This window comes from Cyprinus carpio, chromosome A9, assembly GCF_018340385.1.
Source record: "Cyprinus carpio isolate SPL01 chromosome A9, ASM1834038v1, whole genome shotgun sequence".
NCBI classification, from domain to species: Eukaryota; Metazoa; Chordata; class Actinopteri; order Cypriniformes; family Cyprinidae; genus Cyprinus; species Cyprinus carpio.
In genome coordinates, this window is record NC_056580.1 from 12,169,010 (window position 1) to 12,185,539 (window position 16,530).

General features: G+C 38.3%; 2 protein-coding genes across 2 annotated transcripts; one reads left to right on the forward strand and one right to left on the reverse strand.

Annotated features, from left to right (window-relative positions):
* Positions 1–613: 613 nt before the first annotated feature.
* On the reverse strand, positions 614–2,822 carry LOC109096702. The gene is made up of 2 exons (XM_019110336.2): positions 2,111–2,822; positions 614–1,335 (listed from the first exon to the last, which is right to left on the reverse strand). Exons 1-2 carry the CDS (start codon positions 2,675–2,677, stop codon positions 1,006–1,008), a joined length of 897 nt encoding a protein of 298 aa, XP_018965881.2. The 5' UTR covers positions 2,678–2,822; the 3' UTR covers positions 614–1,005.
* Positions 2,823–2,930: 108 nt separating this feature from the next.
* LOC109056442 (protein mono-ADP-ribosyltransferase PARP4-like) lies at positions 2,931–15,793 on the forward strand. Its single transcript, XM_042763491.1, is given in 38 exon segments — positions 2,931–3,097; positions 3,504–3,643; positions 3,962–4,157; positions 4,464–4,578; positions 4,714–4,792; positions 4,946–5,044; positions 5,161–5,319; positions 5,413–5,523; positions 5,525–5,557; positions 5,664–5,822; positions 6,108–6,259; positions 6,355–6,486; positions 6,805–6,903; positions 7,026–7,209; positions 7,309–7,459; positions 7,721–7,863; positions 8,290–8,421; positions 8,510–8,596; positions 8,685–8,849; positions 8,941–8,984; positions 9,211–9,289; positions 9,401–9,538; positions 9,672–9,879; positions 9,999–10,069; positions 10,139–10,326; positions 10,416–10,515; positions 10,627–10,797; positions 11,456–11,536; positions 11,668–11,748; positions 11,845–11,940; positions 12,394–12,534; positions 12,647–13,153; positions 13,473–13,920; positions 14,032–14,172; positions 14,272–14,381; positions 14,470–14,572; positions 14,955–15,087; positions 15,169–15,793. Coding segments are annotated over 38 exon segments (5,409 nt in total). The 5' UTR covers positions 2,931–3,066; the 3' UTR covers positions 15,371–15,793.
* Positions 15,794–16,530: the final 737 nt, after the last annotated feature.

Here is a 16,530-nt window from a genome sequence, read left to right on the forward strand (position 1 = left end):
AGTTCAAAATGATAACCTTACTGTACATGACAAGCTGCGCAACTGAGTGCTCAGTTTACTACTTCAGTCCAGTTCAGTTTAATAGCATACTTTAAGAGCATAAAAATGTAAACATTTCTACAAATCTTTTTTAAAGAAGAAGAAGAAGAAGGAGAAGAAGAAGAAGAAGAAGAAGAAGATTGTCATACTATTTGTATATTCGGCCCTTTTATATGTGAGCTGCTCATACATTGTGCAAAAAAAAAGGAAAAAAAAAAATTATTTTTCTTGGTGTGCATTGGTTCTAAAATTCCTATAAAATAAAGTAAAAATAAAGTTATATTCTGAAATCTTATAAGATTTTAAAATAACCGGTTTCTATTTGAATGTTTTAAAATGGTGTTTTTTTGTTGTTGTTCTTTTTTGTGATGTTAAAACTTAATTTTCAGCATTATTCCAGCGTTTAGTGTCACATGACCCTTCAGAAATCAATCTTATATGCTAATTTGATGCTCGAGAAACATTTCTTAGTATCATCAATGTTGAAAACAGTTGTGGTGCTTTATATTTTTGTGGAAACCGTGGTACATTTTTTTAAGGGTTCTTTGATGAAAGTTCAAAACCTCAGCACTTATTTAAAATAGAAATCTTTTGCAACATTATAAACGTCTTTTTTTCTCTCTCTTTTGATTTATTTAATGAGTTCATACTTAATTCAAATTAAAATAAAATAAAAATCTTACAGACCACAAATTTTTTAACAGTTGTATATCTTCACACACTAACCTCCTTAGCACCTCAGTATTTTATTTGGAGTTCTACTGAACCACTCACTATTTATATAGCATTTGTGCCATATTGAATGCAATATTGTAACAGTTTGCTAATATCTGTCTCAGTATTAAACAGAAAATAAACCACAATAAATAAGATTGCATTAGAATATGCAAATAATGTGGAAAAAAAGTGGTACACTATTCCTTTGGCAAGATGCAGGTACTGTAGCAGGTATAAAGTTTAGATTGCCTATGGCAACTCTGTTAAATGTAGGGTGGGGTCTGATATTTTGTGCCACATGTCTTCTTCAGCGTTCCCTAACTGTTGATACTGAACATGTCGAGCATCACTCTGAGTCATGTTCGTGTGTGGATTTTGAACGTTCCTCAGTGAATGCTCACTGACTTGCTTGGCTCTCTCCACAGCTTTTTCGTGTAGTTTGTCCTCCAGAATGGCTGAAGTCTCCCGCTCCACATAAACCTCATAGAGTGATTTATAATACGGCTTCCATCGGGTCATGAGAGATGAGCTTATCGTCAACAAAAACGAAAGGCCAAGAATAAGAATTAGGCCAATTACCTAAAGAAAAAAACATCAATGTTAAAAACAAAAAAAAAAAAAATAAATATCTTAAAAATAAAAAAAACAAAAAAAAATATATTATAAAATATCTTTAACTTAAATAAAAAAAAAAATAAAAAAAAATTTTGAACATCTTATTTGGTAACTGAAAAAAAAAAAAAAAAAAAATCTTTTTGGTAAAATATATATATATATATATATATATATATATATATATATATATATATATATATATATATATATATATATAAATAATTACTTGGAAAAAAAAATCTAATATTAGAAATGTTGATTACCAACTAACTAAATAAGTTTAAAACTAAAAGTTACTAAAAGAAGGCTAGATAAAAAATATTAAACAAACAATAAAAATTACAAAAGCACATGACAAAATTACTTGGTTAAATTAAAATGAAATCTGAAAATAAAAAAGAAAAGAAAATTCAAAATATTTCTAAGTGCTACACTATAATAAATACTATATTATTATATAAATAACACTATAATACTTTCAATCTTGAATTTTATTAACATTTTAAATATCATACAAACATAGCCTATTTTATGGTTATGGTAAAGAAAATTGCACATAAACAAGTGCAGTTGTGTTCTAATTCTAGTTGTTTTTTCTCTCTTGCAACTTTTTAAAATTGGATCTGATTTCTCTCGGAGGGACTTACTAACGCAGAACGCATAAAAGAGGTTAAAAATGTAGGAATAGCAATAGAATGAACAAAACAGACTGATAAAAAAGGCAGTATATCAAATTTACCCGTGATTCACTATCATATTTTCTTAGAGTCTCCGCTTCTCGTGGAGTTGGTAGATCCTTGCACGCAATTTGCTCCCCGGTACCGTTCACATTCACGGTCCGCACGCAAACGTACCAATCCCCGTCAATAAATGCAACGACGATCCACAGCGATGCCGCATAAAAGACATTGAGTAGGTGTTTCCATATGATGCCGCAGTAATACCAGCCTTCCTGTCCACAACGCTCCGGATGATAACAGTAACCACCAGCACAACAGCAACATTCAAATGTATCGCAGCACTCACTCTTACAGCATCTGCTCTGGCCGCTCACGCAACATCTGCACACGTAACATCTGCACATCTTCAGGAGCCGAGCGTCGATGAGAATCATTATGAAGAACAAGATGCCTATTGGCAGGCACAGGTAGAGCCAGCAGTGCAGGAGAGTCTCCTCGGGAGTTGTGCAAGGGCATGTGAACACATATTTGAAGAAGATAAGCATGGCTATGACTGACAGCTGTCCTGATGGGCACATTTCTGAGTACATAAGTCGAAAAGACCGTGTGCCGAGCCATATCTGCATGTACGCATAACGGAACACATGCAAATGGAGTGATGCTGCTGTAAAGCACCGCGGATTAAGAATCTCAGTTGTTCAGCGAACACGACACGATGTCCCTGATATCCGCTGCTTCGTGTTCTCAGTGGATGGGGCAGAGGAAAGGGAGGAACCATTGGGATTATCCCACAACAGTTTGGAGAGATGCAGCGCCCCTCTATGTTTGTTATGTGTTTGCATGCATATACTGACATGCGTTTAGGTCACAAATTATGCGTCGTAAACCTTAAACAGAAAGAATCTGGTGTAGAAATGAGATTATTAAATATGACAAATAAACTGTGGGTTTAAGGAGATCGAACGTTCATTTTAAACAGTTTAAAGGTGCGCTGTTTCTGTGTTTCGACCACTGGATGGAGCCCGAATTGGGGGCGTGTCTTTACTGTAAGTATGAGTCAGGAAGCACTTACTGAACTTTACACTGAAGATTATTTACGCCTTCTTTAATAGTATTTTCTTCAAATCTAAACTTGTCACCTTGTCCTCGGTAAGATGCTCTTCTGTCTGATAATGACATGACAACACTACGGCTGGATTTGGATTATATCCAACTATTATTTTATATCAAAAGAAAGATAATGTATTGTGTTTCATTTATATATCAGTATATGTATTATGCTTAAAGTCTGATTTACTGTATTTAGTGAAAAGTCGAGGTGTTAACCTGCATGTGTTTGCGTTGATGCGGAAATAGAAATTTGGCTGTTACATCGTTTGTCATATTGCTATTTACTGTAGGACTCATTGCAGTTTTTCTTTGTCTTTCTGTCGCTGTTCTCGGCATGTTTAGACACTGCTGGCACCATGACAGTGTTTGAAAACTGTACTGTGGTGTTAGATGTCAAAAATGTGCCATTTAAGGAAAAGAATAAATTGAGACTAGCTCTTCTGCAGAATGGAGCAAACATCTCATATGTCATCAGCAAAGAGGTTCGTATCGTAATCATTTTATATATATATATATAATCTAATAACTACCTTTCTGTCTTTGTTCTGTTATAAAAACCAAGAGCAGTTATGCATATAAATTAAATTATTATTTATAAATTAGAAGTTGAGATTCCAAGTTACATAAAAGACTTATTGGACAAAACTAAGTTCATACAAAAGGAACAAATGAATTACCACTAATGATTTAAACAAAAATAAAATTAAAAAAGCAATAAAGGTGAAACAAAAATATATTATATTGTACTGAGTCACTAAAGAGTTGCAGTGTATCTTCTGACCTCCGTTTATCTTCTCCAGTGCTCTTTTGTAGTCACTAGCAGTGTGAATGACCTGAGCAGTAACCGGCAGCGCAGCATCCAGAAGCTCCAGGTCCCAGTGGTCGGGACGCAGTATGTGTGGAGCTGTCTGGACCAAGGGCATCTCATGCCTTTGACCGAGCATAATTTGGCCCCACAGCTGCTGTATCCCGGCTCTGAATTCCTTCCCCGTTCAGGTAGGACTTTCTTGTACCTCATTTAATTAATTATTTTCTTTGTTTGTTAGAACAGATGTTTGTCTCGAGTGATACTGGAAGGTTTACTTACATCAGATGTGAAAGGAGGTGGACTGACAGAACAGATGGGAGTGTCACAGAGAGATTAGTTTTATTTGCTAACAGTGGGTGTGTTTTTCTGTATTTGTGTATGTTGCAGTGCATTTTTGTTGAGATATGTATTTGACGTTATATTTGTGTTATAAAAGTGAGATTAAACAATCTATTTCTATGGCATGGTTGACAATGTTGTTTTTCACCATAAAGAGGTAAAAGTGTCGACACACAAACTAGAAAAAGAGAAGTTCAAAGGTCACACTGAGTTTCCAAAGACTGAAGTTGAGATTCTTGAGAAGGGTGGACCCTGTCCTGGCAGGTTCAGGTGCGCTCTTGTTTTTTGTCACTGTCAGTGTCAGAGTTTATTCAACTTTTTCTTTTTTTTTTCAGTTTCTACAACACTAGTGCTGTTTAGATGTGCCTGTTTACCTGACCGTATCTTTTCATTTACTCAATGCAGAGTTTATAAAGAAGGCGACCATGGCCTGCCTGAATTTCCTTCTTATTTTCAAGTGGCCAAATATTCGGTTTTTGAGAGGGTGAGTGAGTTCATGCATCAATCACATTAACATTATTAGTGGACATAAGGGGAGAAAATAAAATAAATAAATATAAGGTATGATGACCCTTCACCACTGCACCACTGTTTGAAAGTGTTTTCATGTCTGCAAGTGTTTGACTGTGTGTTGCAGGTCAAACCCAAGGCTTTGTCTGTTTTGGAGCTGCAGAGTGCCAAAGGCCGAGCAGGCCAGCAGTATCGTGTGTTGTGTTTAGTCTTGCGTGAAGCTGAGGTTTGGTGATCGTGAATGTTGTTTAAAATTTATCTTGTTATCATTGGAATCATAGATGGTGATGGAGGTGCTGAATTTGTCTTGTGATGATGGCGATGGGCTTTCTTTCACTATAGGCCGCTGTGGTTCAAGACAAGCTTGTGTTCTGCGTGACGTCTGAAGATGCTGTGGAAGCATATCTGCAGCTGATGAAGGAGATGGAGACAGAGGGATTCACAAAGACACACACACTTCCCCCTGAGGTTGAGCGCTTGGCATCCTACAGCCTGCAGCAGGTTAAATAAATACAACGCAGATCTGATTTTATTCATTTGATATGTGTATAACGTGTCTAATGTGAAATAATCGCTCACTCTTTTGATTGGCAGCTGCTGTTGGAGGAGAAGCTGAACTGCAGCACATTATCACAGGAAGTCGGTGTCTTCGTGGAGCTGGTTTGGACTGAAGCTCTTGGGTCCCTTAATAACATCCTGACAGTCCCCTGTCTCCAGACTCAGAATCAGCCTCAATGATGTGAGAAAGAGCTTAGATATTCACACCCAGCTCAAGTAAAGAAGCTGACAGGAATTGTGTATGTCTAATGGCTCCTGCTGTGTTTATTGGCTCTGTGCTGTTGCAGGTGAGCAGGGTGGAGGGATTGTTACTGCAGGCACAAAAGACTGAGAAAGAGGATGAAGTCAAAGCCCTGCTGGAGGAGGTCAACACTCTTCTACCCCTCAGAATGATCGACCCTCCTTCCAAACACAAGCTTGTGTCTCAGAAACTAGACCTTTGTCAGGTATCACATACATCAATTATAGTAAAAATTTTTATATATACTTTAGGATCAAGGTGTAATGATGTACGCCAATTTAGTTGAAAAATAGATAAAAAAAAAAATAACTGTAATACAATGATTATCAAAAAAAAATAACTGTAATACAATGATTATCTAGATTTAATAATAGTCAAATACTGAATGAAATTCCTATATATTTGAAGATTTTGGTAGATGAATTTGGATTTTTAATTGAACAGTGCAGATCTTATCTTTTTACTCTTTTAACTCTTCTGTCGTCTCCAGCTGATCAGAGATATTGTAAATGTCAGTGAGGCCACTCTGGGAAGCCCGTCGCCCTCGTCTCTGGGAAAGTATCGAGCTCTGAGGTGCAGCATTGAGGTTGTTCCACCACAAAACCCTGAGTTTCATGTTGTCTCTCAACTGCTTCAGGACAGGTCAGCTTGATTCTGATGATTGTGGTCTGAAGTTCAAACGTGAATATATTTCAGAACATCTTTAAATGATGGTGTTAATCTTGTATCCACTACAGGCCTGTTCAGATTCAGCAGATACTGCGTGTCAGCAGAGGGGTGGAGCTTCAGTTGTTTAGAGAGGATTTAGGCAACATTAAACCCCTCCTCCACTCCACTAGTTCCAGCAGTTTTGTTGGAATACTGTCACGGTAAGAGTTATTAATAAATATATTTTTTTAATATTATCTTAAAGTGAGTGCTGAATTATAGCAAAGGCAGTCTTAATGTAACAATCAAGGAAATAAGGAATACAAAAATACCATAAAAACAAATCCTGAAAATAAAAACAAATCTAATATCTAAGTATACATTGATTGAATTATGTCTATTCAGTAATTTTCTCTTCTGCAATCATGTCTTTTGTTCATTTTTTAGCTTTTCTTAGAAAAATGTTGATATAATAAATTGTCATTTGATCAGCTTATCATGTGATTAATTGAATATACATTTTCAAACATTCTTTATAGAGGTCTGCTGCTGCCCAGGGTTGGAGTTGAACAGCATGGGATTGAGAGAACAGATATCGGGAATCTTGGAGGAGGAATCTACTTCAGTGACTCTCTGAAGTCAGTTATCTTTAGCATTACTTAGTCATCTCTTAATAAAACAGATTTATAATTAATATGAATCCACTTTCATGACAGCTGGAGATTTTAGTCAGTCAGTACGTTTGTGCTCTGTGTTAAAGGACTAGTGTGAAATACTCCAAGCCCAGTGTAACTGACGGCTCTCGGCTGCTGTTGGTGTGTGAAGTGGCGTTGGGTCGGTGTAAGGACCTGCTGAAGAAAGACACCACTTTGACTTGCGCTCCTGACGGCTTCCACAGTGTACATGGAGTCCGCCGCTCTCCCAACAGACTCTCTGAATTTGAGGTGCTTTTCTTACTCATTTTCTGTGTAATTAAATATTCTGCTTGTGTTTTTGGGATCTGATGTGATCCTTGCGTTGGTGTGTGTGTTTATATTTGACAGGATGATGAGTTTGTCGTCTATAACACAGACCAGATCAGAATGAAGTATGTGGTTCAGTACAGTCTGGAGGGGGACGAGTTAAAAGAGTTCCAGCCTCAAATCAACACCTTTGTGGAGCTCTCACATCTCACGGACACAACGACTGATGTCTGTGAGTAAAGTTTAGTGAACAGGACATGCTGAGAGAGACCATTCCCAGTTTTAACACGTGGAGGAACTAGGACTGTCAAATTGATTACATTTTTTCAGTCAAATTAATTAATCACAATATATTTGTTGATAAAAGCAACCAATTTTAGAATTTACATCGGACTATTAAATAATAACACTTAATTGTTTCTCTGTAAAAGTGAATGCTATAATATTTGTTGTTACATTCATCAGTAGTTTTGTGTGATTGTGTGTTTTTTAGTGTCCAGTGATGACAGTGAGGGTTTGGAGTCCACTAAGAATCCTCTAGAGGAGATGAACGCAGGTTTGCTGGACAGCAGTGGTCAGAAACTTCCTCTACAGGCTGTCAATGTGAAGTGCAAGCTGATGGACCTGCTGTGTCAGGTATGATGCTACAGCGGTGGACTGCTAGTAAAAGAGAGAAGTTGAGTTTTCAGAGCATCACTTTTTCTCTTACATCTGACCCAAAATTATATTATAAAAGGGAGATTGAGAAAAGCATGATGAAGGATTCCTTTCATATAATGAAGTACAATTTAAAGATATGCATTCAATCTAAAAGAACAAAATGATAAACAAAACAGCAAATGAATTAGAATGAGAACAAAACAGTGATGTACACGACCAGTGGACCACAGGAGTACATACATGACAAGAACTTCAAAATTAAAGCCAAAAGAATTAACAAATTAAAAGACACAAATTAAAGCAAAAGACCCTGTAATGCCACAGCCATAGAGCCAGAGCATTGCAGTACAATTCCAAACTCTAACCCCATCGATAACTTTGTCTCCCCTCCACTTTTACCAGGTCATCATTTTTCAGACCTACACAAACCAGAGTGCTGTTCCCATTGAAGCAAAGTATGTCTTTCCACTGGAGGAGACGGCAGCAGTGTGTGGATTTGAAGCCTTTATCAATGGAAAACACGTCATTGGAAAGGTGCAAATCATTCAGAATTTATCAAATAAAGTCTCTGCTTTTTCAACCTCTTTCTCATCAATTTTCAGTGTCTCTTTTTGTCCTGTAGGTAAAGGAAAAAGAGCAGGCTCGTAAGGAGTACAAGCAAGCCATAGAGAAAGGCCATGGAGCCTACCTGATGGACCAGGATGCACCTGTGAGTTACTGTAACTGATCTGGAGCTGACGTTTGTGTGATAATGTATTAGAAGGTTTTCTTTAAGGTCATGTGTTTATGTGAGGCAGGATGTATTTACTATCAGTGTGGGGAATCTTCCTCCTGGAGCCACAGTTTTGATCAAAGTGACGTTCTTCACTGAGCTGCTGGTCAGATCAGGCTCTATAATCTTCTCACTGTCTGGCAGCGTGGCACCATGGCAACAGAGCGCCGCCCTTAATCAGACAACTCAGGTACGATTTTTTTTTTCATCACTCTATTTAAAATCCTGTTTGGCCTGCTGATTGTTGCAGTGTTTTGACTGACAGTTGTGTTGCATTTCAGGCAACTGTTGAAAAGATTGGTGTGACGGAGCTTCAGTCAGAGGGGTGAGAATCTCAAACGCTGGAGAATTCACAGAGAAATTCACTAAAGATTCACTAAATATGCACCTGCTGATGAGTAACAATATAAAAGCCAATTATTTAATGTAGCAAACCACATGTTTTAACATCATTTAACACTTAACATTTAACATTGAACTGTGGATGGTTACTAAATAAGGCACAGGGTTGTTGTAACTCTCTTTGATTTGTTCCCTCTCTCTTTCTTCAGAGAGTTCTCTCTGTCTATGTCCATTGAAATGCCTTATGAGATCATCGACTTGAGCTCTTCACACCGCATCAAAACCAAGGTTATTAATTCACTTTTGTGCATTATCTTACTAAATACTGTATTTTCTGAAGAAAAAGAAACATATTCAGTTATGAACCATATTAACAGTTCTAGTGTTTTCTCCATTCAGAGGACAGACTGTAAGGCAGTGATCAGCACATTACCGGGACAGACTCTGGGATCTGAAGGGTTACAGGTGTCCTTCAGTCTTTCTAATATCCACATGCCCAGGATGTGGGTCGAGAACCATCCGGATAAAGATAGTCAGGTAAAGAAATGATCACTTTAATCTGTTTTTCTGTGTCATGGATATTTATTAGCATATTGCACACAAAAATTGTCACTCTCCATCTTACGCACCCTGACAATAATGAACACTGATTCGGATCTGATCCCTGCAGGCCTGCATGCTGGTGTTTTATCCAGACTTTAAGTCAAGCGGGGTGTCCAGCTCTGGAGGTCCGTCCAGTGTGAGCGATGTGGTCATTCTACTGGACTCCTCCAAGTCCATGCGGGGAGACTCCATGCTAAACGCCCGCAGGATTGCCCTTCAAGTCCTCAAATCTCTGGACCGCTCACTGAAGATCAACATCATCTCTTTCAGCACTGGTTAGTTCTCACTGAAACTATCTGATATTGTTTTATCGAACATCACGTGGACATTTTCATTTCACTATTATTCTTGTGATTCAGAGTGAAGCATTGTGGGTAATTGTGTGTTTTTACAGATTACAAGGAAGCTTACCATACACAATAACATTTACATTAGGCATCTGAAGCAGCCAGAAAATTTATTATGGTGAGGAATGTTTAAAGATGGTTCTGAATCTCAGTTCCTTTTTGTCTCATTGCATTTCTCTCTCTTCAGTCGTGTAGCGGCTCTGGTGGCAGCACTGATCTGTGGCGGCCTCTCCGGATCCTGAGTCTGCTGCCTCCCTGCCGGGGCGTGAGGAACATCCTGCTGCTCTCTGATGGACATGTTCAGAACCAGCCTCTGACCCTACAGCTGGTCCAAGAAAACTCCTGCCACACGCGCCTCTTCACCTGCGGACTCAGGTCTGCCTTTAAGCAAATCTCTTTATTTTTCTCCTGCACTTACAATGAATTTCTGAACCTACAGTTTGATTGTGTTTGTGTTTGTCTAGCGTGACAGCTAATCGTCATATGCTCAGAGCTTTGGCTCAGGCAGGTGGAGGAACATATGAATTTTTTGACACAAAGATGAAACACACTTGGACAGAGAAGGTAAATCACGCTCTTTATTATATTGTTTTTCAATAACTTAAAAGGAAACATAATCTTTGCAATATGGGCCAGTCTGATGCTTGAGTTGAAGAGATTTATGGGTAATTTCAGGTGCGCGCTCAGGTTCAGCGTATGGAGTCTCCAGGCTGCAGATCAGTGGCAGTGAAGTGGCAGCAGTTTAGTCCCACAGCGCCCCCTCCTGTTCAAGCCCCTTCACAGCTTCACGCTCTCTTCAGTGACTGTCACTCTCTGGTGTACGGCTTTGTGCCACACTGCACTCAGGTAGACAGACTTTACTTTACTACACTGCAGTGTTACTTATTATGTTTGTTATTAGGAATGGGTCATACTGTATATTGAATATTCACAATAAAATGAGGAAACATCATGAATGTAGTGGTAATTTTAGTGTTTCTTCAGTGTTACAGTTAGTTTCAATGAATTGATTTAAAACTAAATCAACAATTCATTTACATTATCACTGAAAAATGTTCATGAAGACTGCATGTAGATGTATCAGGAATGTATTGATACATCAAAATATTTCCGTAAAAATATATGTACTGGAGGTAAAACAGATTACTGTTATATTTATGCCAGTGGCATTCAGTGGTGTTTGTAAATTTGTGTTCCAGTTCTAGTCCCCAGATTGATGCATATAATAAATAAAAATAATTAAATATCATTCTTCATATTATTTTTAATTTAGTAACCAGCCGTGTGCAAAACATTTGTAATTTTTAAATTAATATTTTCATTGAACCTACTTGGGTACAGTGTTTAAAATCATAACCCTATGAAGCAATTTTAGAGCAAGATTTATCAGGACAACTGTCTTATAGTGATCAAGGCTGTAAATTATGAATACGTTTTAGCTGAATTGCTCAGCTATTTGTGTGTTTATTTATTGTTTTGAATTGTGTAATATTTACTCGTTTAGGCCACACTGTTTGGTGATTTGAGTGGACAAGAGATCAAAACAATGGTTTCCACCACAGAACTACAAAAGACAAAGGGAACTGTGAGTGAGCATTAAATACTTCATATAATCTGAAACCTCATCAGTTATTCATCAGGAGTTTGAAGAGTTGTGTGTGTGTGTGTGTGTGTGTGTGTGTGTGTGTGTGTGTGTGTGTGTGTGTTCATGTGTAGCTCCTTCACAAGTTAACAGCAAGAGCGATCATCAGAGACTATGAAGATGGCATTCTAAGCAACAGTGAGGCAGAACACGAGGTACAGTATTTGGCTGCATGATGATAATTTTTATGTATCTGGCAGATTTGCTGTCAGAAGAACTTGACTTGCTGTCTTTTATCTCTCTTCTATCAGGGGAAGAAAGCAGAGCTGAAGTCCTACATCATTGAGCTCAGTAAAGAGTTCTCCATCTTGTCCCAGTTCACAAGTTTTGTCGCCATTGAAGAGAGGGTATGATTACTGCTAATTCAAGGATTATGTGTTCAGAACATTTCTTGAACATATATTACTAAAAAAAATTAATGACAAAAATATTTTTATTTTTACAAAATACTTATTTACAAATTCACAAAATTACAAATTTATTTATAAAAAATCATTTTATTAAAATATTTATAATAAAAATATATTATTTCAACAAAATATTAATGAAAATATTATTAATAAATAAATCATTTAAAATTAAAACAGAATAAAAAGTGAACATCTGTGCACATTGAGAACTGCATTTTCTGACTTGTGACAATAAATGGCCAAACGGGAAAATGTATTATCAATGCTAAATTAAAAAATAGCAATATTGTCTGATGTATTAGCCTTTGACGATGTCACTCAACTTCTACTAAAGTGTGATATATAAAAATTACACTGAATGACTTCTGTAACCTCAGTTGCTCTTTGCAGGAACAGAATGAGCTTGACACTGGATTCACAGATATTCCTAAAATCATATCAGAGGAGGATGTAGATATTTTGCCATATATGGACTGGACTGAAGAGAAGCTGAAGACTGTGCATATTATTGGTGCTGAAGATGATATATCGGTAATAATAAAGTGCTCTATTACAGCTGTTATTTAATGTGATAAAAGTTGACATCATTCAGTATTGAACTCTTCAGTATTCACAACAATGATTTTGACTTTTTGTTTTTCAGATGGATTTAGAGCGATGCAGCAGTAGCTCCACATCTGAAGAACCCCTGGGTTCTGCTCGTGAAGCAGACGATTTTGATGATGATGATTTAGAGCATGACTATGAATCTTTTAATGATTTTACAGAACAAGCATCAGCAGCTAGCCATGCTTTTCCTCGCTCCAGAAGCCTCTGGCGTCCTTCACGTTTTGAAGATAGCTCTGACACCTTCAGTGGCTATCTGAAATCTAAACCTGTTGTAACACATCCCCGTGACCTTTCCATCAAGCATCGTGAATTAAAGAATGCTCCCAGACCCTTTTTTCTACAGAAAGAGTCAGTAGAACTTCTCACCATGGCTAACAGACTTTCTCCCTCTTCTCCTTTTGGTGGTGCCTCCATGAGTGTCAGACTTCCCTCTCCAGATGCCTCCCAGGTTACAGCCTCAATGCCTCCTCTCCATGACCTCCATGACCTCCTTGACTCTGCAGCAATGGCATCTGTCCCCTTAAATTACAGCCTCTGTTCCCTGATGGGGAAGTCGTGGCCTAATGGTTAGAGAGTCGGACTCCCAATCGAAGGGTTGTGAGTTCGAGTCTCGGGCCGGCAGGAATTGTGGGTGTGGGGACAATGTACAGCGCTCTCCCCCCTCAATACCACGACTTAGGTGCCCTTGAGCAAGGCACTGAACCCCAACTGCTCCCCGATGCCGCAGCATAAATGGCTGCCCACTGCTCTCAGTGTGTGTGTGTTCACGTCATCGGATGGGTAAATGCAGAGCACAAATTTCAGTATGGGGTCACCATACTTGGCTGAATGTCACGTCACTTTCACTTTTTTCACTTTCACTGATTCCCATAGGTGCCTCAGCGGATGCTCTTCATCCTCAACGTCATCGTCGTCATCTCCATCATGAGTTAATGGAACCTCTCTCCATGGGTCTCCCTCCCCCTGCTACCCAGCTTTCCTCTGCCACAGAGTTCGCCACTGGCCTTTTTGCCTCATCTCCTCCTGTCTATGCAGATCTTTCTCATCCTCCTCCTCTTGCATATCACCAATTTATGTCCATGACTCCCAGCCCTGCTCCTCCTCCAACTCTTTTTGGCAGTGTGGACACATCTTTTTCCAGGAGGTGCAGGGCTGCTGATCAACCCGCAAGGTCTGAACCACTCTCTTTCCTTCAGTCTGGTGGCTTTGGTGGTTTGCTCCAACAATCGAATGAGTCTTTGGGTTTTGGTTCCTCAGACTCTGGACTCTTTGGAGCATCTCGGCAGAGTCTAGACACTTCTGCATTTAGTAAGTTGACTCACACTGAGGTTTTATCTGTGATCAGTGTTGAGATGGAGTAAAAATAACTTTCTGTTTTTTATATTCTTGTCTCCTCTTTCTGTTCTTTCTATGATGAAGCTACACACAGCTACACACAACTTACAGTTCCCAAGTATGCTGTTGGCGTGTCAAATGCGGTTGCACACGGTGTCACTACTGGTGTCCTGCAAAAGACAACTGAGCCTGAACAGTATAGTTGCCCTGTGTTTTATGCACCTAGTAAGTTGACTCACATTGATGAGGTTCTATAACTGATCAATGTTCAGATGGATTAAAACCATTTGTCAAATCTATGTCTCATTTCTTATTATGCTGGAGCCAAAGTCATTCATAAGCATGGGAGGAGCATGGCTCTGTCACTTCAGGGAAAACAAATAAGAAGACCTCACACAGTGGCCTGGAATGAGCTGTTTGAACTTCAGCATGAGGTTTTTACGTATGATTTAAAACACTAGATTATATACAGTATGTAAATGTGTGAGGGAATATGAACATATGTGTTGTGTTTGGATACAGGATGGATACTGGGAGTGCACTGACAGGCTGAGCAGCTTCCTCAACCTGGACGTAGACTTTTTTGCCAATGTCTTCCTAAAAGAGAAAGGCATCCGTTCTTTTGGTAAGATTTTTTTCATGCCTGTTGCTGGTCTGGTCCGTATTGCAGCTTATTCTTGACAAGAACCGCCCACTTAGACAGCAAGAGACATCTGACTGACACGTAAAGGAACCAATCACAGTTTGTTCATATTTGCCATTTAGGTGCCATATGTACCTTGTGAACACACCTGTTTTCAGACAGACTGAGAAAAACATCTGTGCCTTTATTGTGTAACACCATCCAATCATAGTAGCGCTTACTAGACTGAGAAAGTGCTTTCCAGTTTAAAGTGCAATATGCATCAGGCTGAATCTGAATATAGTTTAAAATAATCTAATCTTTATTTTTCAGGCACAGTTTGTCAGTGAGAATCAGTTAATCAGTCACATGTTTTGTCTGTCAGGTGTGAAGGCTCATGCTGACATTCTGAGGCTGGTGGCGACTCTGCTGGTGCTGCAGCTGATCCGGGTGAAGAAGCTGGCAGTGGGACAGCTGCTCGAGTCTCTCCTCCGGCTGAAAGAGTCCCAGGAGCCCAGGTACCAGCACACATCCTCATGCAGCGCCGTGATTTACTCTTGTATTTTTGGATCCATGTCTTTCTACTCTTCTCCATTCAGACCGATGTACTGGGAAGCAGTGAAGAGGGCCGTGGACTGGGCCTGCCGGGCAGACAGACAGTATCCGTGTGTGTGCAGCAGGCTGGAGATCGGCTGGGATTGGGAATCATCTACACGTCAACTACTGGGCTGTGATTCTCCACACCCATATTCCCCACTCAAACCTGTTCTGGAGAGACGTACGGGTGTATCAGTCATGTAGAAACTGGACAGACACTTCCCTCTTCATTGACAGTTGCTGCTTCACTTGCTGTTTGCCTAATATTACTTGCTTAATAAATGTCTTTATGAAACTTTGAGCTTTATAGTAATCTCAAAAATATATTTGGACACCTGTGCTTCGTAAGATGCTTGGATTTCATTGCATTTAAAATAAAATATGAAAACAAGTGCCCTTTTTGCTAACCTTTTCTTTTCAGAACTAAACATTTGTAATCAGTGTTGGGCTAGTTACTCAAAGAATGTTACTCATTACTAGTTACTCCTTTTAAAAGTAATATTGTTACTTTACTTATTACTTTCTGGCAACAGTTATTAGTTACACTACTAGTTATGTTACTTTTTCTTTATGCCCCACAGAAGTTGTAACTGTGTATCTTCTACATAAAATGCTTCTAGAATGTTACTAACATATTTCTGCCTCATAATTTGACCAAAATCCACATTGGATCGCAATCAGAGGTTATTACAAACACTCAATAGTGATTAATAGTGACATTCAAGAAGAAATGTTTTATTAATCTCATTAATTGTCATGTGTAGCTTGAAGCTAATTGTAATTTTCCCGTTACCAATTTACGATTATATTTCATTATGTATTTTATCAAATCACTTAAGTTTGTAAGAAACTTATTTTCTTACTTTTGTTTAATTTTCCAAAAATATTTTTAATTATAGTAATAAAATGTACCACATGCTGATCAGAGGGATGTGGGTGGGATGTAATGCCAGAGTAAAGTAAAGCCACAACTTGCACAACAGTGTCCAGACAAAATCAATATAATACAAAATCAATATAATGCATTATTTCTATCTGCTGAATGTAAGCTTTTCCATATTCAACATGCATGTGCGAGTCCATAATAAATCCAAAATAAATCTAGGAATTATTCGATTGTTGGATTTTAAATCAGCAGGGTTGAGGCATCAATAGTAACTAAGCTGTTTTATGGATTGTAACTGTAATATTATTAGTGAAATCTTATTAGTAATTATTTACACTACTAGTTACTGTAAAAGTAATATTACAGTAACTAAGTTACTAGTAACTAGTTACTGCTCAACACTGTTTGTAATCAAGTGTCGCTGTGATTTTTAGTGGACATTTGAAGTAATTTCTCCTCAAGTTCACGCAGATGTTCA